The 26154-nt window shown below is 42.1% G+C and overlaps 1 protein-coding gene across 1 annotated transcript; it reads left to right on the forward strand.

Annotated features, from left to right (window-relative positions):
- Positions 1 to 946: 946 nt before the first annotated feature.
- Positions 947 to 24618, forward strand: LOC138763894 (von Willebrand factor C domain-containing protein 2-like). Its single transcript, XM_069938854.1, has 3 exons — positions 947 to 2305; positions 20867 to 20996; positions 23232 to 24618. Exons 1-3 carry the CDS (start codon positions 1982 to 1984, stop codon positions 23411 to 23413), a joined length of 636 nt encoding a protein of 211 aa, XP_069794955.1. The 5' UTR covers positions 947 to 1981; the 3' UTR covers positions 23414 to 24618.
- Positions 24619 to 26154: the final 1536 nt, after the last annotated feature.

A 26154-nucleotide genomic window follows, 5' to 3' on the forward strand; every position in this document is an offset into this window, starting at 1 on the left:
ACATGACAGCTTTTATGGGGGATAAAGGGGAGGAGTCACGAGCTGGCCAGTGAGAGCATAAAAGGTCATATCATTTATCTATACAATAGTCCACAGCATCGAGTCCACGCTGCTGAAGATCCAGCTGCGCTGGATGGGTCACGTCTCCAGAATGGAGGACCATCGCCTTCCCAAGATCGTGTTATATGGCGAGCTCTCCACTGGCCACCGTGACAGAGGTGCACCAAAGAAAAGGTACAAGGACTGCCTAAAGAAATCTCTTGGTGCCTGCCACATTGACCACCGCCAGTGGGCTGATATCGCCTCAAACCGTGCATCTTGGCGCCTCACAGTTTGGCGGGCAGCAACCTCCTTTGAAGAAGACCGCAGAGCCTACCTCACTGACAAAAGGCAAAGGAGGAAAAACCCAACACCCATCCCCAACCAACCAATTTTCCCCTGCAACCGCTGCAATCGTGTCTGCCTGTCCCGCATCGGACTTGTCAGCCACAAACGAGTCTGCAGCTGACGTGGACTTTTTACCCCCTCCATAAATCTTCGTCCGCGAAGCCAAGCCAAAGAAGAAAGAAAGAGTGCTTTCACTACACTAAACCTCAGTCTATGTATGACCACACACCTTCTCCATTCCTGCTTCCAAGAATCTCCCTTTCTTCCAGTTTCTCCGTCTCCTTTGCATTGGTTTCTCTCTTGGCACTTTCCCTACTTTTTTTGTCAATCAAGTATTTTTCTCCACCATACAATACACAGACTTTGACCATGCTAGTTTAATTTCCTGAACACTTTTCCAGAACTTGGATAGGGGTCAGGGTTTTAACAGAGCCTCTCATTACCCTAGTTACCATTTCTGCTTATATCCACACAGCTTACACAGCATCTTCCTGCGCAATGGTACAAAATACAATCTTCTAACTGCTGAATCACAACTAACGCTCCGAATACTCATCAGATCAGGAAGCACTCTCGGAATGCTGAGCAGAGTGAACGATTCAAATGCTCACTGACGCTGTGGGGCCTGACGCGCATTTCCCTTCTCCAGCAGGTCGAGTGCTCTTCTGCAAGTGGCAGGCAGGGCTCTATTCTGAAAAGCACGCGGCTAAAATTCCGCGACGTTAGAAGACAAGAGTTCCGTGTTAGAAATTTTGACTGATTGAGGTGCATTTTTGATCCAGTCCAACATTAAGCACGCTCAATCCCCCCGCAGTTAACGGACGAATCACACCCTTTGCTGGAGTTTCTCCAGCGCCACAATCCTGTTTCACACCCTTTGCTGGAGTCTCTCCAGCGCGACAATCCTGTTTCACACCCTTTGCTGGAGTCTCTCCAGCGCGACAATCCTATTTCACACCCTTTGCTGGAGTCTCTCCAGCGGGACAATCCTGTTGCACACCTTTTGCTGGAGTCTCTCCAGCGCGATAATCCTGTTTCACACCCTTTGCTGGAGTCTCTCCAGCGCGACAATCCTGTTTCACACCTCTTGTTTGGTCCGATCGGAGACGCTCTGAAGTATTCAAGTAAGCTGCAGCGGCAGACAAAGCTCACTTGGAAAACCAGAAGCCTGGTAACTGGTTAATTCGGAGCGGAGAACCTCGATCGACGACATATGTATATAAAAAAAAGAATAATTTATTTCCTTACATGAAACCAGTTTGTGGCTGCCTGCCGTTGGTATTTGACCCCCTTACGTTTATTTGTTCGTCTCATTCTCTCTCCTTGCAAATTAGATCTCCTGACTAGTCACGGCGAAGTTTATTTTGTTTTACAACTATTTGACGCATGGTGTTTTTTTCCATACCATCTTCGTGGAGATCCTCAAACCGTTGTATCAACAATCTGGAAACGCAAGCAGAGAATCCAGTCTGGAGCAAGACTCCGCATTTTAATCGCGGTTCCTTGGAATTTTGATTGAACTTGACTTAGTTGCAGATGATGAAACAGAACGGGAGTGTTCAGATCGCAGCCAGCAACCGTGCCAGAAGGAAGCATGTCAGCGCAGACGGGCGGATCGCTCCCGCTCGTCCTGCTGTTGCCGCTTTTGGTGAGAGGGAGCCCGGCGTTGCCGATGCCCGGTGTTTGCGAGGCTAACGGCAGCGTGTACTACGAGGGCGAGTGGTTCTCCCTGGACTCGGATCACTGCACGCAGTGCGAGTGCACCGCCGAGGGGCCCGTCTGTGGCCGCACCGTCTGCCCGGCCCTGCCGCCCCCTTGCATCCATGTCAGCCACTACCCGAACGACTGCTGCCCCCGCTGCGAGAGGATCGGCTGCGAACACCGGGGCCACGTCTATGAGCTCGGGCAGCGGTTCCAGGTGAAGGCGCATATGTGAATGGAGCATTGGTGGCGGGCAAGTGCATGTATGTTTGAGCTGTGAGAGAGAGAGGAATGGGGCATGGCGCGCGTGTGTTTATTAGTGATGGGGTTAGTGTACTGGCAATAACCACACCAGCAGTGCGAGTGTAAGACAGCTTTAATAAACTAATATGTACACTAAGAGGTCTCTCTGCAAGGCTAGACTGTAGCTCTGGGCTGCTTTATATACAAGGGATGACCCCTGGTGACCTTGTGGTGTAATTACATATCACCACATTCACCCCCCCAACTTAAAAATTATCCCTTACCCCCACCCACCCCCCCTCCTTCCCGTGCTTGTAAGTTCATAAGTCCAAAATTATTGGTGGCTTCCGTTGCTTTCTGGACTTCCATGGTAGTGGTATAGGGGTGGGGTGTGCGGTCTTTCGGCCTTTCTTGGTGGAGGTGTGGGAATGGGAAGTACTGGTTGGTCATGTGGCCGTGTGGGCTGGTGATCCTCTTGTATGGGATTAGGTCCAACCATCAAGCCGAGGGTGGTGATATTTTGTGGGGTGGGCATACCCAGGGTCCTGATTTCCGGGGTGGGTGGTATAGTCCTCTGGGGTGACTCGATGGACGACTGTTCTAGTGACTGCTGCTGCGCTCCTTGTTGATCCGTAGACATCTGTGTTTCCTCCGCGTTGTTCACACATCCGGCCGGCGCGAGATCCCTGGTGGCCACCGAGTCTTCTCTTCCATCTGAGAATGTGACGAAGGCGTACTGAGGGTTCGCGTGCCTCAACTCCACTTGATCCACCAGCAGGTCCGCTTTGTTGGGTCTGCAGTGCTTCCGGAGGAGAACAGGTCCCGGTGTCATCATCCATTTAGGCAGCACTGGGCCCGTCGTGGCTTTCCTTGTGAAAGAAAAGATATGGTCATGTGTGGTCATGTTAGTGGCAGGACACAACAAAGAACGTATAGAGTGTAGGGCCTCTGGCAACACTTCTTGCCATCTAGTAACAGGCAGGTCTTTTGATTTTAAAGTCAAGAGGACCGTTTTCCAGACAGTGGCATTTTCCCTTTCAACTTGTCCATTCCCCCTGGGATTGTAACTTGTAGTGCGGCTGGTAGCAATCCCTCTCTCGTGCAGGTACTGCTGTACTTCTCCGCTCATGAATGCAGCTCCCCTGTCTGTGTGTATGTATGTAGTTCGAGTACCTAAATATGCCTGAAGGCATTTTACATCAGAACATGGGATTGCGAAGGGGAAATGGGAATATTCATCTATTACATTTAGGAAATAGACATTTCTATTATTGGATGGGACCAGGCCTTTAAAATCGAGGCTGAGGCACTCAAAAGGTTTGGTAGCTTTTATCAGGGTGGCTTTGTCTGGCCGGTAAAATTGTGGTTTGCACTCCGCTCAGATGGGGCAGCTCTTGTTCACTGACCTCACTTCCTCGACTGAAAATGGGAGGTTTTGGGTTTTAATGAAGTGAAACAGTCTAGCGACTCACGGGTGGCCCAGCTCATTGTGCAAGTTCTGCAACTGGGACATGTGGTTAAGGATGGCACAAGTGCCTCTGGACAGCACGTCCGGGGGCTCGTTGAGTCTCCTGGGGCGGTATAGAATATCGTAGTTAAATGTAGACAATTCTATCCACCAGCGCAGGATTTTGTCATTCTTAATTCTCCCCCTGTTCTGGTTATCTGACTGATCCGTTGAATTGGGGTGTGCTTTGAATGTCACGTAATACATTTTTTTTTAATGTAGACATACAGCACGGTAACAGGCCCTTTTGGCCAACAAACCCTTGCTCCCCAACCTACAATCCCAGTTCATTTTGAAGGGTTGGAGGAAATTGGAATGCCTAGAGGAAACCCACACGGACACAGGAGAACATACAAATCCCTTACAGACACCATGGGATTCAAACCTGGATCACAATTGCAGGCGCTGTAACTGCATTGCACTAACCATTAAGCTAACTATACTGTTTATTATATTAAAAATGTAATATACGTGATATACTTCAACTTTGGACTGCCATAAGGTAAACAAAGAGTCACCATGAACATTACCGGGTACCCCAAACACTAGTGGAAAGAGAAGCAAAGAGGGTCCCTTCAGAAGTCTGTGGATTCGCCTCCAGTGCTCCTGTCGCCTGCAGCCACATAGAGCCTTGCTCGATTCATTGGCAATCCATGCTCCAACTGGAATTTAGTCAGAAGTTGCATTACCTGCTAATCAAGGTGGGATTGCATCCACCCATTAGTGCACACCTGACCGTTGGCCCCTTTCATCACCAAGTGATTCCCTGGGCCAGACCCTCCAGCTTACTCTGCTATAAAGTCTACCATGTGCAGTTGCTCTTCCTTTTTCGCTCTTCGGTTCTGGGATGAACCCCGCTCCACTCCAGGTCATAAGCTGTGGATAACGCAGGAATCATTGGTAAGGTGTGCACTACACAGGGGATCAGGACTGATGGAAACCAATGGAGCAGTGCCCACATTAGACAAGGAATGGCAGGTAGTGAATTGTAATCCTTGGTTGTTACAAGTCTGTACAGAGTGGCTAGAATCAGTGGTGTTAAGTCAAATGTAAATTTCATCTGGTATTTTTCTGTCCATCTTGTGAAACTGATCATTATTGTTCCCAAGCTAAAAACTACTTGCCTCACTCTCTATAATGTGAAGTGCATGTGCATGCGTGTGTATGTGCACGCGCATGAGGGCAGAGGGGTGTGTGCGCGTGTGCACAAGGGCAGAGAGGTGTGTGTCTGCGTGTGCTGAGGGGATAACATTGTGTATGTGTGGAAGGTTATGTACAGCAAAATCCCCGGTATCTAGTACCTATGGGGATAAGTGTATTTTCCACTTGCTTGAGACATACTCTTACAATGCTTAACTAATATACCTGCATTAAGATAAACAGTTTAAAAGACAAAAAGCAAAATACTGTGCTGTATTTACACTGAATAAACTTCACTTGCATGAATATTTAAACCTTAGAGCATTTTACTTTATTTTCAGTCATATTCTTTGAAGCATTTAACTGTGACTGCATCTGCACATTCCTTCCCATCCCTGGAATTGCCCAAAAGACGAATAATAACATTATAGATAATTAATCCCCCACACCCCCAACTTTACGGATAAAGCCTCTGACTGGGGTGATTTACTTAGCAGGGATAAGCATCAACCAGCTCTCCATCCTGAGTGACACAGTTTTATTCAACACAATTTTATTCAAACAGCTGCTACAAGCAAAGCACGACTAAAGTTCTCTACTGGCTAAGTATTTGCTCCCATCTTCACCAATGATTTATGTGCTACTTCAGAGAGCATTTACTTTTACAATTTTTTTGGCTGGTTACTTGAGGCTGCTAGTTTCTTAAATTCCGGATATCAGGGGTTTTACAGTATTACGAAGAATAGGGTAAGTGGTAGTGACTGCATCAGATGGATGATAAACCTGAACTGGATGCTGGTCACACTGTCTACAAAAATACACCTTTTGTTTTGGCCTTTTTCAATTTTTTATTCACTTTGTTTTAATTTCTTTTGTTGTCCTTACTTTCTTTTCTTTTTAACTCATTTCCTGGTCAAACGATCTCAGACCCATTCATTTCCAGTGGCGATTACTATATTTTGTTTTCAGATTTTTTTTCGATCTCCAATCTTAGACAATCTTTTGTTTTCACCTTTGATGGTCACATTCTCCTGTTTTCACAGTATTTGGCTGCCGTTTTGTTCCTGTTGGTGTTCTTAACTCCAACACCACCTCCACCTCCCAATGCAGACTCTTGCATGCTTCCTTCACTTTGTCCTGCTGGATGCTGAAGCATGTAAGGAATCAATTTGAATTCTGACATTCCTTTCCAAGATGTTATTCTGTTCCATAGAATATACAAAACAGATGTACAAATAGCACATCATAGTGTATCAACTGTAATCTCTTAAATAGCAGCATTTATTATTTTGTCTCCAATCCCAAAAGCCCAACGAAGTGCCAGCAGCCCTTTGTTGTAACTGTCCCAAGATCGTGTTATATGGCGAGCTCTCCACTGGCCACCATGACAGAGGTGCACCAAAGAAAAGGTACAAGGACTGCCTAAAGAAATCTCTTGGTGCCTGCCACATTGACCACCGCCAGTGGGCTGATATCGCCTCAAACCATGCAACTTGGCGCCTCACAGTTTGGCGGGCAGCAACCTCCTTTGAAGAAGACCGCAGAGCCCACCTCACTGACAAAAGGCAAAGGAGGAAAAACCCAACACCCAACCCCAACCAACCATTTTTCCCCTGCAGCCGCTGCAACCGTGTCTGCCTGTCCCGCATCGGACTTGTCAGCCACAAACAAGCCTGCAGCTGACGTGGACTTTTACCCCCTCCATAAATCTTCGTCCGCGAAGCCAAGCCAAAGAGAGAGAACTAAGTCACTGGAGACGGAGGATGTAAAAGATTTTTATTCATCAAGGAAAGTAGGCATTCTCTCCGAGGCCTTCTTTAGAATCCCTGCAAACTCAAAGTACATTGAGGATTTATTCTGCTCAGAACAAAGGTGAATCTAAACAAGATGCTAATGATTCAAAACAATTTCAAATTGTGTTGCTTCGACCAAACCTATTACACAGTGCCAGCAACCCAGGTTCAAATCCGGCACTGTCTGTAAGGAGTTTGTATGTACTCCCTGTGTCTGCATGGGTTTCCTCCAGGTGCTTTGATTTCCTTCCACCCTTTAACAGAAGTTGTAGGTTGATTGGTGTATTTGGATCAGAAGGCCTTGTTATTGTGCTGTACATCTAAATTTAAAAATTTGAAAAGCCATAATGGCATTCTTTACTTCAATATTTTTGAGTTGAACAAATGGTTCCATTGAATTACATATTTACAATGGGAATAACAAGATACTTCTGAATATTAAAACACCTTAACTGGAATAAAAATAATTCATATAGATCATTTAAACATTTCTGTGGAAAGATAAACCAGATACACAAAATTGGTGTTGTGATGTCTGAACCTCTGGGTACTCAAATGTCCCAATTTTTGGTTGACAGAGCAAATAGTCACATAACCATGTTTGGTGTGCTAAGTGACAAAATAAACCTGGTTGGGAACTTCCTTGTTCTCTGTCATAATGATGCAAAATAACTTTGCTGAAGACATCTGATGCCTGGTTTAATGTATTACCTCCTATGGAAAAAAGGAGGAACTGTCCGTCTGGGCACCTCCAACCGGATGACATTATCATCAACCTGTTTCTGTTAATCCCAATCCCTCGATTTGTTCCCCATCTCCTTTCCTGAATTTCTCTCTCTCACTCTCTTGCCTGCCCCCCCGCCTTTTCTCTCTGTCTCCTTTCACAGAGCCAAAATTAATTTTCAACTTCTTATCATATCAAAACACCTTTTGTCTGTTAGTCTGGACTCCTCCCCCTGGTATTCTTTCCCTAGTTTTTAATTTAGGCGCCTGCTTGCTTTTTGCTTATGCCTTGAAGAAGGGCACAGGCCCAAAACATGGGTAATATATCTTTTACCTCCTACGCATGCTACAAGACTGTCTGAGTTCTTCCAGCATTTCTGTGTGTTTTATGCCAAATAACACTCCCCCCGCCGCCGCCCCCCCACCCCCATCATGCCAAATTACAAACCATATCACTTTAGTGGCTTTCTGCTGTGGACTAGTAACCTCTTTTGCTTCTCTTTCCCTATTGTTAAGGGTGAAGTATATCATGTATATTATATTTTAAATGTATTTTAAAAAAAATTATTTGTAGTTTTACAGATTCAGTTTTTTATATTGAGTCTTTATTTTTTTCCCCCCACCTTTCATCCCCTCCTCCCACCACAACCTTAACAAAGAGAGACATACTGTAGCGGCTCACCAGAGGTTTAATTGAACCGGCTCAGGAGGTTCCGAGTGATATCATGATATTATAATGTGATGACGAAATTTGGAACATGCAGGTTTTAAAAACCTGCAGGTGACTGTTTGAGTAAACAACTTTTACTGAACATTGACTCATCTCTGTCTGATTATTTTCTCGTTCTTCATTTCACACTGTGACACAGTTGCTACATCGATCCCCAACAAGCCCAAATGGACTTTGAACCCAGCGTGGACAATGCAGCAGTTTCACTCAAACTGCCTGTCTTTTGGACCACTCAACCTGAAGTTTGGTTCAGGCAAGCTGAAGTGCAGATCCACATTCACAAGATAGAAGTGGATGGCACTAAGTACTATCATGTGATAAGCACCTCGACCAGGACAAGGAGGGGTCGAGTAGTGGATTTCCTTTGGGACCACCAGCTCTCAACAACTACAAAGCCCTAAAAGCCCACCACCCCCCCCCCCGCTCTAGATTTATGGTCTCTCACGACACAAGTGAGCTGCGTGGCTCCTCCATATTGATGGCCTGGGGGACCACACCTGTTTGGAGTTAATGAAGGACTGGCAGATAGCCATAGGCTTTGCATGCTCTTTAAGCAGTTGTTTTTAGAGCATATGCCAGAAAACATCCGCCTCATGTTGACTGACAAGGACTTTGATAACTCTCAAACAGTGGCCGCCCATAAAGACATTCTTTGACTCTCGAAACAGCAAGGTGCAAGACCCACCAAAATTAGTGCTACATCACAACCATGAGCCCAGGCTCCATGAGTACCGGCAACAAGGGAGTACATTCCCCCAGACAAGCATGACTCAATGACAAGGCTATGGCGGCTGGCCACCATAACAGCCTACTCTACATCTGGGATAAACTCTCCCAGCGCAAATTTCTAGTCGACACAGGTGTGGAGGTTAGTGTCCTTCCTTCTTTGGTCTTTGACACCTGTATCAGGAGTGTGGGTCCAGTGCTCACTGTGCTGAATAACAGTTTGAGTCGTACATACAGTACACAGACTATACCCCTTAATTGGTTCATTCTTGCTGCTGTGTCTTGGTCATTGCTGGGTGCTGACTTCCTCTGAGCCCACTCACTAATTGTGGACTTAAAAGCGTGCCAGTTGGTGATCACCACAACGTTACAGACTTTTCGCCTTGGAAAAGCCAAACTACCTGTCCTGCACCTAAACGCTGTGGAGTATTCGAACAATGAATTTTCCAAAATTATTTTGGGGTTTCCAGGCATTGTCACTCGCCAGTCCTCCACTGCCACATCTGAACGTGGTGCCGCACATTACAGCCTCACAGAAGGATCTCCTCTACATGACTGAGCTCGACACCTGCCACCTGACATGTTGCGTCTTGTAAAACAAGAGTTCCACAAAATGGAGGAACTTGGAATCATATGCAGGCCTGATAGTCCATGGTCTTCATCGCTACATATGGTGCCCAAAGCCACGGGAGGCTGGAGACCTTGTGGGGATTACAGGCGTCTCAACAATACTACCACTGCAGACCTCTACCCTGTGCCCAACATACATTTTCATGGGGCCAGGATATTTTCTAAAATGAACTTGGTGTGTGGGTACCACCAAATGCCTGTAAACCCAGAGCATGTGTCCAAGGCTGCCATCATAATACCGTTTGGCCTCTTCGAATTTTTGAGAATGCCTTTTCGGCTCAAACATGCTGCACAAACATTCCAGAAACTGATGGACGCAGTGGGGCTTGGCATAGACTTTCTTTTAGTATACTTGGATGACATACATGTCACCACCCATTCCCACAAAGAGCACCTGCAGTATCTGTGTTTACTCTGCTGCCGCCTACAGGAATTCAGGTTAACTGTGAACCCTGCCAAGTGCAAATTCGGGGAGTCCTCTATCAGGTTCTTGGGACATTGGGTCAGCAGCCGGGGTATCCATTGGCAAGCATGGTGGAAGCCTTCCTCAAATTAGTGAGGGCTGATACCGTCAAAGGACTCCAGGAATTTGTGGGGATAGTCAATTTCTTTTGCCGCTTTCTACCCTCTGCAGCTCATATTATGGAATCCCCCTTCAACCTCATGTCCAGCGATGCCAAAGAACTCGAGTGGACAATGGAGATGACTGTAGTATTCCAGCAGGCCAAAGACAACGGAGGCTTAATTGAACCGGCTAAGGAGGTTCCAAGTGACGTCATGATGTCACAATGCAATGACATCATTTGGAACGCGTGGGGTTTTAAAAAGCTGCAGGGACTGTTTGAGTAAATGACTTTTACTGAACTTCAACTCATCTACATTTGATCATTTTCTCATTCTTCATTTTGCACTGCAACACAGTTGCGACAATATATTAATTACCAAAAATAACAATGCAAATACACTTTTTTAAAAAAAGGGGAGGTGGTGTTAGCCAGGCCTCTAAATTATCTCATTCTCGATGTTCCAGAACTTATGTGAGCCTATTGTATGGACCTATTGTCTACTGTTTCCATTGGGAAGGTTAATCACTCCTGCACTTCAATGTATCGCAAATATGGCTGCCACACTTAACTCTTAAGTTATAGGTAATTTTTTCCAGGGGAACACAGCTCCGCATCTCTGTGTTCCATTGCATTGTGCTTAGCGGGTTATAAATCTCCTGGCTACCGCCAAGACAACTTTTACAAATTGAATTTGATGTTTGGAAAACTTCAGACTCATGTCCATAATATGCCCTAACAAGAACAATGCTGGATCCTGTGGATACTCCATCCCTCCCTGTAAGTTTTTTTTTCAAAAATGTCCTCTAATTTTACCCATAAGGGTCTCACTTTGGCACATAGCCAGGTTGAATATACAAAGGTCCTGTCTCAATGCCACATCTAAAACACAATTCCAAGATTTCTGGTTTTACCTTATGCAATTTTTGTGGCATAAGTAATAACTGGTGCAAAAAATTGTATTGCACCAGTCTATGCCTGGTGTTAATAACTGCTGTCATGTTGTCCCAATAGAAGTCGGACCTATCATCATTCAGGAATAAGTCTGGCTCCCATCTTTGTCTTGTTTTATGGAGACCTGGTTTCGGGCACTCGCTTTAGAACAGGAGATACATAGCAGAGATGAATTTACGTGTGATCCCATTTCAAATTAGAGCTTCCATATCACTACACAATGGCAGGGCCATAGATGGACCTAATTTATCCCTCAGAAAGGATCTTAATTAAAGATAGCAGAAGAAGGTCTTATTTGATAAATAAAATTTGTTTCTTAGTTGCTCGAATGACATGAGCTTCCCCTTCCCTTGCTGGCACCAAGTGTCCAGGACCTTGTTACCCATTTATAAGACTTAATTTATTCTGGGTTAGGGGCATTTTGGGGGACAGCCCAACTTTTAACCCAGTTATCTGGTTTATCTTTTGCCATGTTTGAATTATGTGCTTTAATATAGGGTTGTATGTTTTTTGGATTATTAAGTTAGTATCCCATTATATATAATTTCTCCTACTAACTTCTTCCCTACCATGTGTAGACTAATTTGTGACTTGCTCAAAGAATGATGATGCCCCCCAACAGTATTTTTTAAAGTCTGGGAGCCTCATTCCTTCCAGGCTGTAATCCCAAGTCAGTTTCTCCATGGTGATTCTGCCTACCTTATTCCTCCAAAGAAACTGTCTGAAAGAAACTTTGGGGCAATGGCATGGGCAAAGATTGAAAAATATATTGTAGCCTTGCCATCATGTTCATTTTAATGCAGTTAACCCTGCCCTCCAACGTTATGGGCAGGTTTGTCCATCTGTGTAGGTCCTTCTCAATCTTCTTAAACAGAGGGAGATAATACAGTTTATATGAATTTTCTAGGTATTTTGTCCACTCTTATCCAGAGATACTTTATCTTCTTTTGAGGTCACTTAAACTTACTCTCTCATTGATATTCCTCATAATCCCTTTTTGTTAGTGGCATTATTTCACTCTGATCATAATTGATTTTGTATCCTGAGATTTTACCATAATTCTCCAGTACAGTCTGTAACCTGGTCAATAACCTTACCAGTTCTTTCAAGTTGATTTTGTGTTTTTCCTGGCCCACTCTAAATCCTTTAATGTGAGGATCCTGGTGAATGGTTTCTGCTAATGGTTCAATAGCTAACATGAATAGAGCCGGAGACGGTGGACAGCCCTGTCTGGTAGACCTGGTCAGTGGGAAAGCTGAAGATATTTGCCCATTGGTAACAACTTTGGGTTTAGGTTTATGGTATAATGCCTTGAACCAATTTAAGAATGATTGTCCCAACCCGAATTTTTCCAACACTTTAATCAAGAAGTTCCACTCCACTCTATCAAAAGCTTTTTGCATGTCTAGTGCCTCGGCTGTACTTGAGTCCGCCCTTGACTGTGCTAGATGTATTATATTAAGTAGCCTACTTATGTTGTCTGCCGACTATCTTTTCTGCATGAACTCCATCTGATCCGGATTTATTAACTTTTGCAAATACAAAACCAATCTGTTTGCCAGAGCCTTGGCTATTATTTTATAATTTGTGTTCAGAAGTGAGATTGGTCTATAGTAAAACAGCTTTAATGGATCTTATCCTTTTTGGGAAATACCGTAATTATTGCCTTTGAAAAAGTTTCCAAAAGAGTATGGGTCTCGACTGCCTATTCCATCATGTCCATGAACAATGGTATCAAAACGTCCTTAAATTCTGTGCAGAATTCTGGGGGAACCTGTCCTCGCCTGAAGGCTTGTTGGTCTGTAGCAAGCTCAGTGCTTTTACTATTTCTTCAATGGAGAAGGGAATATCTAATCCTTCCTACTCCTCAGGCTCTAAATTTGATAATTCCAAATGAAACAAAATCATTATCAAAATCACTCATTGATTCAGTTATATATAATTGCATATAGCACTGCCTAAATGGTTCATGTATTTCTTTTGATTTATAAGAGATTCTGTCTGCCTCTTTTTGGACTGTATTAATTGTCCTCGCAGTTTTCTTTGCCCTCAGCTGTCAAGATAGTACCTTATGGGTTCTTTCCCCCGGCTCATAATACCTTTGTTTGGATCTCAGTATCACTTTTTCCATCTTATATGTTTGCATGGTATTGTACTTGATCTTTTTATTTATTAGCATTCTGTATTCTTCCTCAGGTAGTCCTTTTCCAATTAAGTTATCTCTTGTTCCAATTCATTGACCTCCCTCATGTACTCTTTTTTAATAACTTTAGTGTATCCAATTGTTTGTCCTCATAGATAAGTTTTTAATGTATCCCATAACAGAAATATGTTGACAGTAGAGGTACAGTTTGTCTCACAAAATATTTCTATTTGAGCTCTAATAAAACTACAAAATTCCATTTTTTTCAATAGCAGTGGATTAAGATGCCACTTGTACACCGTGGCTTGTTTTTTTGGCATGACAATGGTTAAAGTCAAAGGTGAATTATCTGATAATAGCCTTGCTATGAATTCAGTTTCTACAATTCTGCCCTCCAGCTGGATCAAGGCTAGAAACAAATCAATTCTGGTGTAAGAATAATGTTTTGAGTAGAAGGAGTAATCCCTCTCCCTCGGATGCCAACATCTCTAAGGTCCACCAGATATAACTCTTTCATGAGGGCTAGAGTTGTTTTTGCTGCCCTGGCTCTTATCACTTTTGACCCAGTTTTATCCAATGCCAGATCCAGGCAAAAATTAAAATTCTGTCCAATTGAGATATTTTGCTGCCCTTTTGCCAAGTGTAAAAAGATATTTTGGATAAATTTTTCATTGTCAAAGCTGGGGCATATATATTCATTCGTGTGTAGGGTTCTGAATTTATTTGACAGTGTACCATTACGAATCTTCTCATTGGGTCTAAGACCGTGTTTTCCACACTTACTGGAACATTTTTCCTTATTAAAATGGCTACTCTCCTACCCTTGGAATTAAAGGAGGACATTATCACCTGTCCCACCCAACCCCTTTTTAATTTTTGATGCTCGTTACTTGTAAAATAGATCTCTTGTAAAAAGGTCATATCTGCCTGCATTTTTTTAACATGTGCCAGGACTCACTTCCTCTTAACGGATCCATTTAAGCCATTGACATTGAAGCTCAAAAACTGAACTGTTTCCTCCATTGCCCCAGTATTCTTTCTCCAGATTCCCTCTCTTTCAAAACATTTGGCCTTCACTCAGTCCTTTTGGCTCTGCTGACCACATTCAAAATAAATTCTGGAAAACTAAAACAAAAGGTAAAAAAATGTATTATCTTTACTTCTTTTCCATAACAATTCTTTTCTTTGGCTTGGCTTCGCGGACGAAGATTTATGGAGGGGGTAAAAAGTCCACGTCAGCTGCAGGCTCGTTTGTGGCTGACAAGTCCGATGCGGGACAGGCAGACACGATTGCAGCGGTTGCAAGGGAAAATTGGTTGGTTGGGGTTGGGTGTTGGGTAAAAGGACAAAAAATACCTTCAAATAGCCCCCCCGGCACCAATCCACAAAACTTTGCTGCAATTGCCATCTGTATTTTGGAGCGTGCTCATTGCACCCATCTATCCACTTCACAGCCTCCCCAACTTCCCCAGAGCTCCCAACAAATTCTTATTTAGTTTTTATATTATTAACAAGCAAAGTACAATAATCATTTTTTTTGTTATATCTACAATATTTATAGCCAGGTCCTCCTTTATCTTTAACTTTCTCCCCGGTGGCTTTCCTCAGGGACTATCCTGGGTGGCGATTGAGGTATTTATATACCTCATTGCCACCTTGGCCTCTATAAAAAAAACTTCTTCACACCAGCCCCCCCCCCCCACCTTTTCTGGCAACATCACTTTCAGGGTTGCCAGATGGAGCAGTGTAAAATTAATTCTCTTTTGCTTTAGGAACTTCTTGACTGGGTCAAATTATTTACATCTTTTTAGTAGTGCTGTACTGATATCCAGTTAAAAAAAACTTTACCCCCTTCAAGCTCCACTGGACCTCGCACCCACAGCTGCCACTCGAAGAATCCACTTCCTATCCTCATACCTCAGGAGTCTAATCAGGACAGATCAAGGTCTCTGACCTGGACCTGGCCATGGAAAAAGGGATTGGTGGGTCCTTTCTATTTGGAGGTTTCTATCCACCACACCCCCCCCCCCCGACTCTTTCCTGTCCCTGAATAAAGCCATCGGTCCCTCCACCCAACTCCTTCCTTAACCCCTACAATCTTTATATTATTTCTGTGGCTAAAATTTTCCAGCCTGTCCAATATTTGCCATATCTTTTCTCTCTCTTTTACCCATGCATCTCTATAATTTTCTATTCTCCCTACCCTATTGTCTCCTCTACCTCAGCTACCCTCCCAGACAAATCTGCAATAGCCCTCCTAATCTCTCTCATCTCCATTGACAGTTCTTTTAATTTTTAAAATTTTGTTTTCTGCGGCCTCCACCACAGCCTCCATCCAGTCTCTTATGGAGGGCTCCTAGCCCTCACTCTCCCCATGATGTATCTTCTTTCTCCCAAAATGTTGGGCCTCAGCACCTCCTCTTTGCCATCTGTGCCACTCCCCATCACCTCCCACACTAGGTCTGACTCACCCGTGCTGCCTACGCACCACTCCCACCACCCACTGGGCTCATTCTGCTCCACTGGCAGCGTCGCTCCTGCGGCTTAGTCTGCACTGCTCGCCAAAGCCTTCGACACTGCCTGTACTTTCCCATGGGCCTCCAATGCGGGACCAGGATCGTCTGCACCCCTAACGCCAGCACAGCTGCCGGCACTCTGCTCCCGCCGCTCGCTGGATTCTCCTCACCCTGCAGGCAGTGCTGCTCCCACAGTACTGCCTGTATATTTCTCTGGACCCGCCACCACCACCACAGCATCCTTCATTGATCTTTATAAGATGCCTTCCCTGGAGCAGGCTCCACCATCTTCATCACCACCAAACCACCTCTCCTAGTTGTCGCGAGACATCGAGGCTGCCAAGGTAGATTTTCTTTCTGCCTTCCCCATTTCTTTCTTTTTTATTACACTTTCTGTTTCTGTTTGGGTTTTTTTTTGTATTTGTTCCTTTCTTAGCTTTCCTGACTGCATTTTTCTGCTTTTACCTTTACTTTTCCTGAAGTTCTGGTTTCTGTGTCTACTCTCTCCCCTGAATCGTGTGTCCCCATTTTTAATGTATTGTGTAACAATAAAGCAAACCCTTGAACCTTTTGTGCCTGTGCTCTGTAGACAGTGTTTATTACAAAACTATCCTTTTCATCTTAAAACTGATTACTGCTTATTGTTTACATTTGCACTGATTTACTTTTGAAGATTGTTCTTTATATTAATGTCTGCAATCCACATAATTCCTGAATTATGGCATTATGTCTAAAAATCCCTAACAGCCTTCAGGCTAAAGCCTGTTGATGCATGTAATTGGTCTGCACTTGGAAAGTACTCATTGCCTTTCAAGTGCTTTATGATTTTCCATTCTTAGTCACATTAACTACAGCTCAGTTCCTTTGTTAGAAGATTCCTTGAATGTTATCATTCAGATTGATACCCATTTACAAGAAAACTCTACAGTTCTGAAATTTTTATGATTTGCTTCTGGTTCAGTGAGATCCTGGTTTCCAAACTCCCCCAGCACACCAGTTCCTATCCTCCCTTAAACACACCAGAGCCTGGTTTCCACACTCCCCCCCCCCCACCCCCCAACTCCCTATTTCTTTTAAAGTCACCAGACTTCCAATTGTATTCTTACTTTATTGCATCAGGGTCCTAATTCATAGTGTCCCTTAAAAAGTATTTGATTCTTATTTCCCTTGTTCTCTTGACACTCAGTAGGTTTTCAGTAAAAAATAATGTAAATTTAGAAATATAGCATGATTTAATTCAGATTTACATTCAGATTTAATGTCAGAGTATATACTTGACATCACATACAACCCTGAGATTCTTTTTTCCTGTGGGCCATGTAGAAGTTCTACTTACTAGTAGTGCAAGAAACTGTACTCAAGAAAAGATAAAAGTACAAAAGAGAGATGGAAGTAATAAGGAAGTGCAAACACACGGACTGTGCAATACAGAAAATAAATATTCAATAGTAATGTGAAAAGTAAGAGTTTTAAAATGTCTTTGATTGAGTTTGTTGTTTCGAAGTATGATGGTTGAGAGGTAGCAACTGTTCTTGAACCTGGTCATATGAGTCTTGTATATATACCTCTTTCCTGATGGCAGCAATGAGAATAGAGCATGTCCCGTCTGGTGTGGATCCCTGATGACTGCTGATGCTCTCTGAGGGCAGCGTTCCATGTAGATTTTCTCAATGGTGGGAAGAGTTTTGCCTGTGGTGCACTGAGCTATGTCCACTTTGCAGGGCTTTCTACTCAGAGGTATCGGAGCCTCCATACCAGGCTGTGATGAATGGGTTACCACACTTTCCACTACACATCTGTAGAAATTTGCCAAGGTTTTGAATGTCATACCAACCCTCTGCAAATTCCTGGGAAAGTAGAGGTGCAGACGTGCTTCATTCACGATGACATTCATATGTTGGGTCCATGAAAGGTCCTCCTAAATAGTGACTTCCAGGAAATTAAATTTGCTCACCCTTTCCACCTCTGATCCCCCAGTGATACTCCTCTGGCTTTCCCCTCCTAAAATCCACAATCAGCTCCTTGGTTTTGGTGATATTGAGTGTGAGTACACCATTCAGCTAAGTTTTCAATCCCCTCCTGTATGGTGAATCACCACTCCCTTTTATACGACCCACTAGAGTGGTATTGTCAGCAAATTTGTAGCTGTCATTGTTGTACTGAATCACACAGAGATAAGTGTAAAGTGTGTAGAGCAGGGATTTAAGAATCCAGCTCTGTGATGATCTCATACTGATGGAAATTGTAGAGGAGATCTTCTTTCCAATCCTCATTGATTGTGGACAAGCCTGTGGTGCCCAAATATACCCATAAAGTTATGGAAGGTGGAAAGAAACAGGAGCACCCAGAGGAAACCTACATAGAAACAGAGAGAACATCCAAACTCCTTACAGAAAGCACCAGGTTCTAATGCGGGTTTCTTGCACTGTAATAACGTTGCACTGACTGCTATATTAAACATGCCTCTGCTTATTTACCACCTGCTGTGTCACATCTAAGTAAAAATTATAACTCTTTTGGAGTATTAATTGGAATAAAATGTCAGAATAATCTGTCAGAATGGCACCAAAATGCCAAGTGTGCTGGATTGACAAAAGTGTTATGGTGTCTTGTAAATGTCTGCTTGATTCTCTCAGGTTAAATATCTGTTTCCCTCCTTCTCTCCCATGTAGCATTTGACAGACTGTCTTTTTCACTAATGCTTTATTTTTGTTTCTTTTTTATAAATATAAGGGCAATAATTCCAGAATATTTTAAAATTGGATTATATATTATCTGATTTGGCAAATAACTCACATAGTGACATACATATTTCTTAGGTGTCTGAGACCCTTACATCAGCACGTTGTTTTTTAGGGGTATTGGGAACTTGGCTGATGTAAACTTGTTAGACCTTTTCATTTGGAAACCAAAAGTTTTGCTTTTCTCCGGTCAAGCGATGGATCCAGTTGAACTTTGATTATTTTCTTAACATGGCAGCAAGGTTCCTACAAGTAATTTTTTTTTTGTGGGACTCGCCAGTATTGAAAGGTAGAAATATCTTCAAGTTAAATAGGAAAAGACCATGACTGTGACTTTTGGTCCCTGATTTTAAAATACTGTTCCCTAGTCATCCCTTCCTCGCTACTTTTCAAAACGAAACCAGAATGTTTTCACTCATTGTTGGGTTTGATGGAACCTGATGACCTTTATCATTTGATGGCACCTGATGACCTTCATCATTTGATGGAACCTGATGACCTTCACCATTTGATGGAACCCGATGATCTTCATTGCCATCACAAAAACCACCTACTCCCATCTCTATAACATCACTCATCTGATTTGCTGCCTCATTTCAAACTGCTGCAGGCACATTCATCTATTTATTTGTGAGTCCTACATTGTCTGTGTCCTCAAGGCCACTCTCTGCCATTTTCCAAAGATTAATTTTGGAACCTTTATAAAACACTGGTTAGATCTTACATGTATTCAATCCCAATCAATAAACTGGAAGATATGAATATCTTGGGGATGATGCATAAAACATTTTGAATTACATCAATCCATGATCAGATACCCAGTGGAATACTGCATCTTGGCCCCAGAACCTCAGAGATTGTTATATTTTAAACCTTGTACAAGAACAACACAAATTAAAATTATGAAGACAGGTTCCACTAAATTGGCTGTTCAATGTCCTATGATAGGAATGGGGGTTTGGCTTTTCACACTTGACCACTCCTAACTGGGAGAGTGAACACTTTCACACTTGCAAGGAGCAAGTTCTACCTTCTACTGGTGATGTCATGACGCATGAACCTGCCCTAAAACCTAATCGATGTATTATGATCTTACATTTGAACAAAATTAATCATGCCTAATTATAACATAATTAAGCTTTATGTACAGCACAGTATGAGCCCTTCCGCTCCTGCTGTTGTTGTGCCGAACTATATAAACCTTTATAAGGGACAATAGCGGACAATTTTTAAACAGGGTGGGGAAGTCAGTAGTACTTTAGCACACAATTTATATAGTGTGGGGAAGTTTATAACACTATAGCACTCAATTTATATAGCATTGGAAAGTTGGTAGCACTATCACATACGATTTATAAATACTGTGACGGGAAAAGCAATGGCAGACCTGCCCTCCCATAATTCCATGTGGTAGAGAAAGGGCTGTATGCCTGGTTGCATGCATGGAGCATTCATAGAAGGATTTCTCTGCTCCATGCCATTCTGGGAAGTCAGGTCCGCCATTGCTTTTCTCCCACGGTCTTTATAAATTTTGCGCTATAGTGCTACCAACTTTCCCATGCTATTTAAAAATTATCAGCTATTGCTATTTATTTCCCCACTCTCTGTCTCTCCCACTGCAACTTGCCCATGACAAAGTTTATATCTTCATTTTAATCTTTTTCCTTCTACACTTATGCAAAAACTTGGGTCATTTCAATCCCACAATGCAATTACCCCTTTCGCACTTGCTTGATTGCAATGCTGGCATCTGCAGACGCCAGGGATTATACTGGGGTCGAGGCCGTCAATCCCCGGCATGAGATGACATTATCTTACGCCAGCGTTGAGCTGATTTTGCTTTCACATTTGCCACTTTAAAGGCCTATTGGCATTTGATTCCTGGGATCATTTGCAAGTGTGAAAGGGGCTATAAACAAGGTTTTTATTTGTTTGTTTCCTAACCTGAGTCATCTGTTTGAGGTCTCTGAATGATAAAGAGATGTCGTACGGAGAAAACAAAGTTTTTCTGGTGAAGGAATTTCAGAATACGGTCAAATTTTGCTATTGGAGTTTGAAAATGGCAATACATTGAAAATCCAATGAATATCAAATGGCAATTAGGAACTCTAACTTCCTGGAAATCTGCAGATGCTGGGTCCTATTGAACTCTTCAAGAGATTGAGATAAATGTTGTTAGAAAAAGATATAAAAGTATTTGTACTGTGGACATGTGAATGGAGTTGATCTACTAATCTATGGATAACTGAATGATTGAATGAGCTGAATACTCTCCTATTTTATGTCCCCTTTGGAAATGTAATTTATTTTAAAATGGACTTCTTGAAGAGCCTTCACTCCAGTAAACAAGTTTTCCTCCTGATTTTCAGCCGTCAGAATGCGAACAGTGCACATGTGGTATGGATGGAATGGCACGCTGTATGGTCGCTGATTGTGCACCACCCTTGTGTGTTAATCCAATATATGAGAAAGGAAAGTGTTGTCCAGAGTGTAAGGACGGTAAGAATTGATAAGAGTTGCAAATCACAGAGAAAATCATGTTTATCCAGATATAATAAGGTGGGGACCTTTTTTTCCAGAATTGACAAATCTTATGTTCATTTTAAGCTCTCCACATTTCTGAAATTATAGTTCTCAGAACATTTTAAGGAGTCAGGGAATTCCTCTGGTTCGCATCCTATCACCATATATAGAGGTCTTTATATAACAGCTCTTGTGCATATGTATTTATGAATTAGATATCACGCTGTACACTGGTATTACATCACTGTCTAATTTCCAACAACATTTCTTTTTGTCAATAATATTGAAGTCAACTGGCTGAATTTGCTTCTCGTGTCATAATCTGGAGAAATCAAGTACATAGGATATGCAACTTGCGCTGTTTCAGCTAAACTCTATACATCTGGAACTTTAACTTTTTTTGTGTGTGGGGAACTGCTTCTGTCCTGAATGTAAACTTAGCAGTAGTGCTTGCCCTTTCTCCCTGGTGATCTGAATTGTTCAGTGGCCGAAAATATAAGATGCTCCCAACTTTCCAGAACAGAACAATAGTTAGAGAATTGAAAAGATGGCAATGGACGTGTCTTTTAGTGTTGTTCAGTTGTTTTTGTTACTGCCGCTTATGATAGCTCTAAATTAATTTCAAAAGCTGTGTTTTCATTTCCTCCCTTTTTGAAACTGCCTTTTAGAAATTAAAACAATAACTGGCTGATGCAAGGAAGAGAATTTCAAAAGGGGAAAACTGGAAACATGTTACCTGCTAATGTACTCTGCAAATGTAATATTTTTCTGTATTAGCTGGGTGACTAATACGTAGAACATTGAACAATACAGCATAGCACAGGTCCTTAGGTCCTCGATATTGTGTCAACCCATATATCACTCCCGACCCATATTAAACCCTCCCTACCCCATAACCCTCTATTTTTCTTTCATCCATATATCTGTCTGCATCTCTTAAATGCCCACAGTGTTTCAGCTTCCACCACCAACCCAGCAAGACATTCCAGGTACCCGTAACTCTCTGTGTAAAAAAAAACTTACCCCTGATGTCTCCGCTAAACTTTCATCCCTTCAATTTGTACAGATGTCCTCTGGTATTTGCTGGCCATGCCTTTGGAAACAGGATCTCTATCAAGTCCCCTCTCATCCTTCTACGCTCCAAAGTGAAAAGTCCCAGCTCTGCTAACCTTGTCTCATAAGACTTGTTTCCCAGTCCAGGCAACATCCTGGTAAATCTCCTATGCACCCTCTCCATAGCTTTCACCCCCTTTTTATAATGAGGTGACCAGAACGGACCATAATACTCTAAGTAGTGATCTTATCAAACATTTGTAGAGTTGCAACATGACCTCTCCACTCCTGAATTCAATCCTCCATTAATGAATCCCAGTATCCCATAGGCCTTCTTAACTATTCTATCAACCTATGCGGCGACCTTGAGGAATATATGGATTTGTCCCCCAGGTCCCTCTTTTCATCCACACTCTTAAGTAACCAACCATTAATCCTGTATTCAGTCTTCTGATTTGTCCTTCTAAATTGCGTCCCCTCACACTTATCTGGATTGAATTTCATCTGCCACTTTTCTGCCCAACTCTGCATCCTGTCTATATCATCTTGTAACCTTCAACAACCTCACTGCATCCACAACTCGTCCAACCTTTGTGTCATCCATAAACTTACCGACCCATCCTTCTACCTCTTCATCCAGGTCATTTACAAAAATCACCAAGTGCAGGTGTCCCAGAACAGATCCTTGCAGCATTCCACTAGTCACCGACCTCCAGGCAGAACACTTTCTTTCCACTACTACTTTCTGTTTTCTTCATACAAGCCAATTTATTTTTATCCATACAGCTAATTTTCCACTGATCCCATGACTCATGACTTTCTGGATGAGTCTCTCATGGGGCACCTTTTCAAAAGCCTTGCTAAAATCCATGTAGACCACATCAACTGCCCTACTTTCATCAATTTCTTTTACTATTCCCTACCTTAGAAGTACTTTGGCAGTTCCCTGGACTTGGAGATACAATTTGTCTTCTTTTGCTTTCCTGCTGTGATTTTATTGATGCTATGACACTATGACAGATGACCGAGCCTTCTGTTCTTTTCCAGCATTATCTAGTTTTGCAAATTAGATATAATCTATTATCTGATAGTTTGTGCAATCACCTCCAATTTACAAATCAAAATTGAATAATCTTTTTTTGCACTATGCTTTTTAAGGTCCAAATTGTTACAGTGACTCCTCCCAAAGTCATGTGATCCTAGGAGAGACGACTGTGTGGATTGACAAATGCACCTACTGTCATTGCCATGATGCTGGATACTGGGAAGGCAATCGTGTCGCCAAGTGTGTGAAGATTCATCATTGCACTCTAAATGATGACCATCGCATGAGATTGTAGCTGATACTTTCACACTTGTCCAATTCACTTTGCTGTGCAGGTTGTTTCGATGTCAGAAACGGTGTAGCTTTGAAATAGACACATATACATAGCAATAACCTTTCTTCATATAGCATGTCAACATGCTAAGTTGTTTCTTTCAACATCATGCTTTTTAAATGCTATTTTTCAACATTGTACATAAGGTAAATCTCTTGGTATCCGGCACCTATAGGGATTGATAGATGTCAGATAAGCGAGTCTTCAGGTTGTTTGAGACTGTGCGTTACATGAATGGAGGACGAATGGCAAGGCATGCCTATTTTAAACGTTCCGATTTTTTTACCAATTTATTTTCCGTATTTTGTTTCGCCAGTTGCTTGAATTCCCGATAACGGGGATTTTGCTGTATATGTATATATATATACATATGGTGCCACTTTTCTGCCCAACTCTGATAGAAAGAAGAAAAAGTGTTGCTGAAGGTAAAGTTAAGAGCCAACCTTCTGAATGAATACATTATGTAATATTCCTTGAAAGAAGGCCTATAGTCTGAAGACCATGACAATATCAAACTGTTGTATGCTTGTAATTATTCACTTAAAAAAAATTCTGCAGTAGCATTGCAGTGGGAAATTCTCCAGTGCCAAAAAAACAAAAATTTCTAGGTTAATTTTTCAGCAATTACTATGCCTGGTGAGAAAATGGGGACAAAGTTGGAATATAAGAAAATAAAAAAGAATAGATGTCAAGCATTTGGTCCCTCACGTCATTCAATAAGATCATTGCTTTCCTTTTACCTCACTACATTTTCTTGCACTAACACCTCATCCTTCAATACCTCTGATAGCCAAGAAACATGACCTCTTGAACAGACTCAAAGATTGAGCTTCTAGTTCTCCTTTGGGTGCACAATTTCAAAGAATCATTACCATCTAGGTGAGAAATTTATCTCACCTCAGTCAAGAATGGCTATCCTTTATTTTGATATTCTGTCTCCTTATTCTAGATATCTGCATCATCTCTGACCACCTCAGCCAGGTAAAGCATCTTCCTTGCATCTACCTTTTCAGGCCATTGAATTGTATTCGCTTCGTTCTTTAGACTCGGAGAGTATACGCCAATTTGCATAATCCCCGGTTCCTTGGGAGGCAATTTATCTGATGAATTTCTCATAACCTTCTCATTCCCATTGTCCACCCTTGCTTAGGTAGAGAGACCAGATCTGTAAAACTATATATATAGTCTTGCCAGGACATATATAATTTCACTATGACATATTTATACATGTACTCAAATCCTCTTTCAATAGATGATTTAGAGTTAGTTAGTTGTACCACATATTTAGGGTTAGTCTTTGATTTATATGAAAGGACATCCTATCATTTAAAAGAATGACATACTTTTCTATATTTTCTACCAAAATAGACAAAATAGATAACAATATAACTCAAGAACAGGTCCTTTGGCCATGATTTCTGTGCTGAACATGATACAAGATTAAATTAAACCTCTTTCTCTTGTTCATGAACCTATCCCTACACTTCCTTCATATTTATATATCAGTCTAGAAGCCTATTAAACATTTTCATCATGTCTGTTTTGCCCACTATCCCCAGCAGCCCTTCCAGACACCCACAAGTCTTGGTTAAAATTTGACTCAAACATCCCCCGAAAACCATCTCCCCTGCCATGCCCTTATGTGCATGTCCTCCAGCATTTGATGTTTGTATAATGGGGAAAAAGATTCTGACTGATGACATTTTTACACTTTCCTCATTTTTGCATTAGCTTTCATATATTCTCCTCAAAATGCAAATTGTCATCCACATTTGCATCATCTGCAGATTTAAGTATATTAAATTTGATTGGCACATCAAAATTATTTGCGTTGAACAACTAGACCCCAACACTACTCCATTAATACCCATAGTTAAAGCTTCATTACCTCCAAATTATTTATTTATTCCTGTACTCAATTTTCAGTACATTGACCAATTCTTGATCTACATTGGTGTATTATCTCCAGTCCAATGTGTTCAAGAGCTTATGTGGCACATTGCAAAGTTTTTGAAGGTTCAGACACATCATATCCAATGTCTTGTCCTTTTGTGCAAATGTGTTGATCAAAAAATGTAAATCAATGTTGATTTGCTAATCCTATTAATATAACGTTTCCTGTTGATAATTGATCGTAATATTTTCTGAATTCTTATGTCAGACTAACTGTTCTATGCTTTTTGTTTTCTTTCTTCACCTTAAACATTGGGGTTGCACCTGTCACTTTCCAATTTGCAGAAAATGTTCTAAAATCTGAAAGATGATAACCAGTTGTAGAGCGTGTCGTAAGAACCAAAGACTTGTTGATTCAAACCAAGGCTTTTATTAACTAGAAGACTGGAGCGTATCACATGTAGGTCGACCAGTCCAGAATGACCTGGTCTGGCTAGGAGCAACCCTTTAAGACCTGCCAGTAGGCGTGGCTACGCTCTCAGCCAATCACAGACATCCTACACAACAATCTGTACATGTACACATTGGTGATAGAATCTGTACTATCACACCAGTGCATCCACAATTTCCATGGCTGCCTTTTTAAAACTTAGGTATGTAGGTCATCAGATTATATTCTCCAATACCTTCTTTTCACTAACACTATTTTCTTGTAACTTCTGACTCACTTTATTTTCAGATTTTTTTCCAAATTTTGTGAAGGGAGGTGCAAAATATTTACATTCTTTGCAATTTCTTATTCCCTATGG

This window comes from Narcine bancroftii, chromosome 5, assembly GCF_036971445.1.
Source record: "Narcine bancroftii isolate sNarBan1 chromosome 5, sNarBan1.hap1, whole genome shotgun sequence".
In the NCBI taxonomy this organism is placed as follows: Eukaryota; Metazoa; Chordata; class Chondrichthyes; order Torpediniformes; family Narcinidae; genus Narcine; species Narcine bancroftii.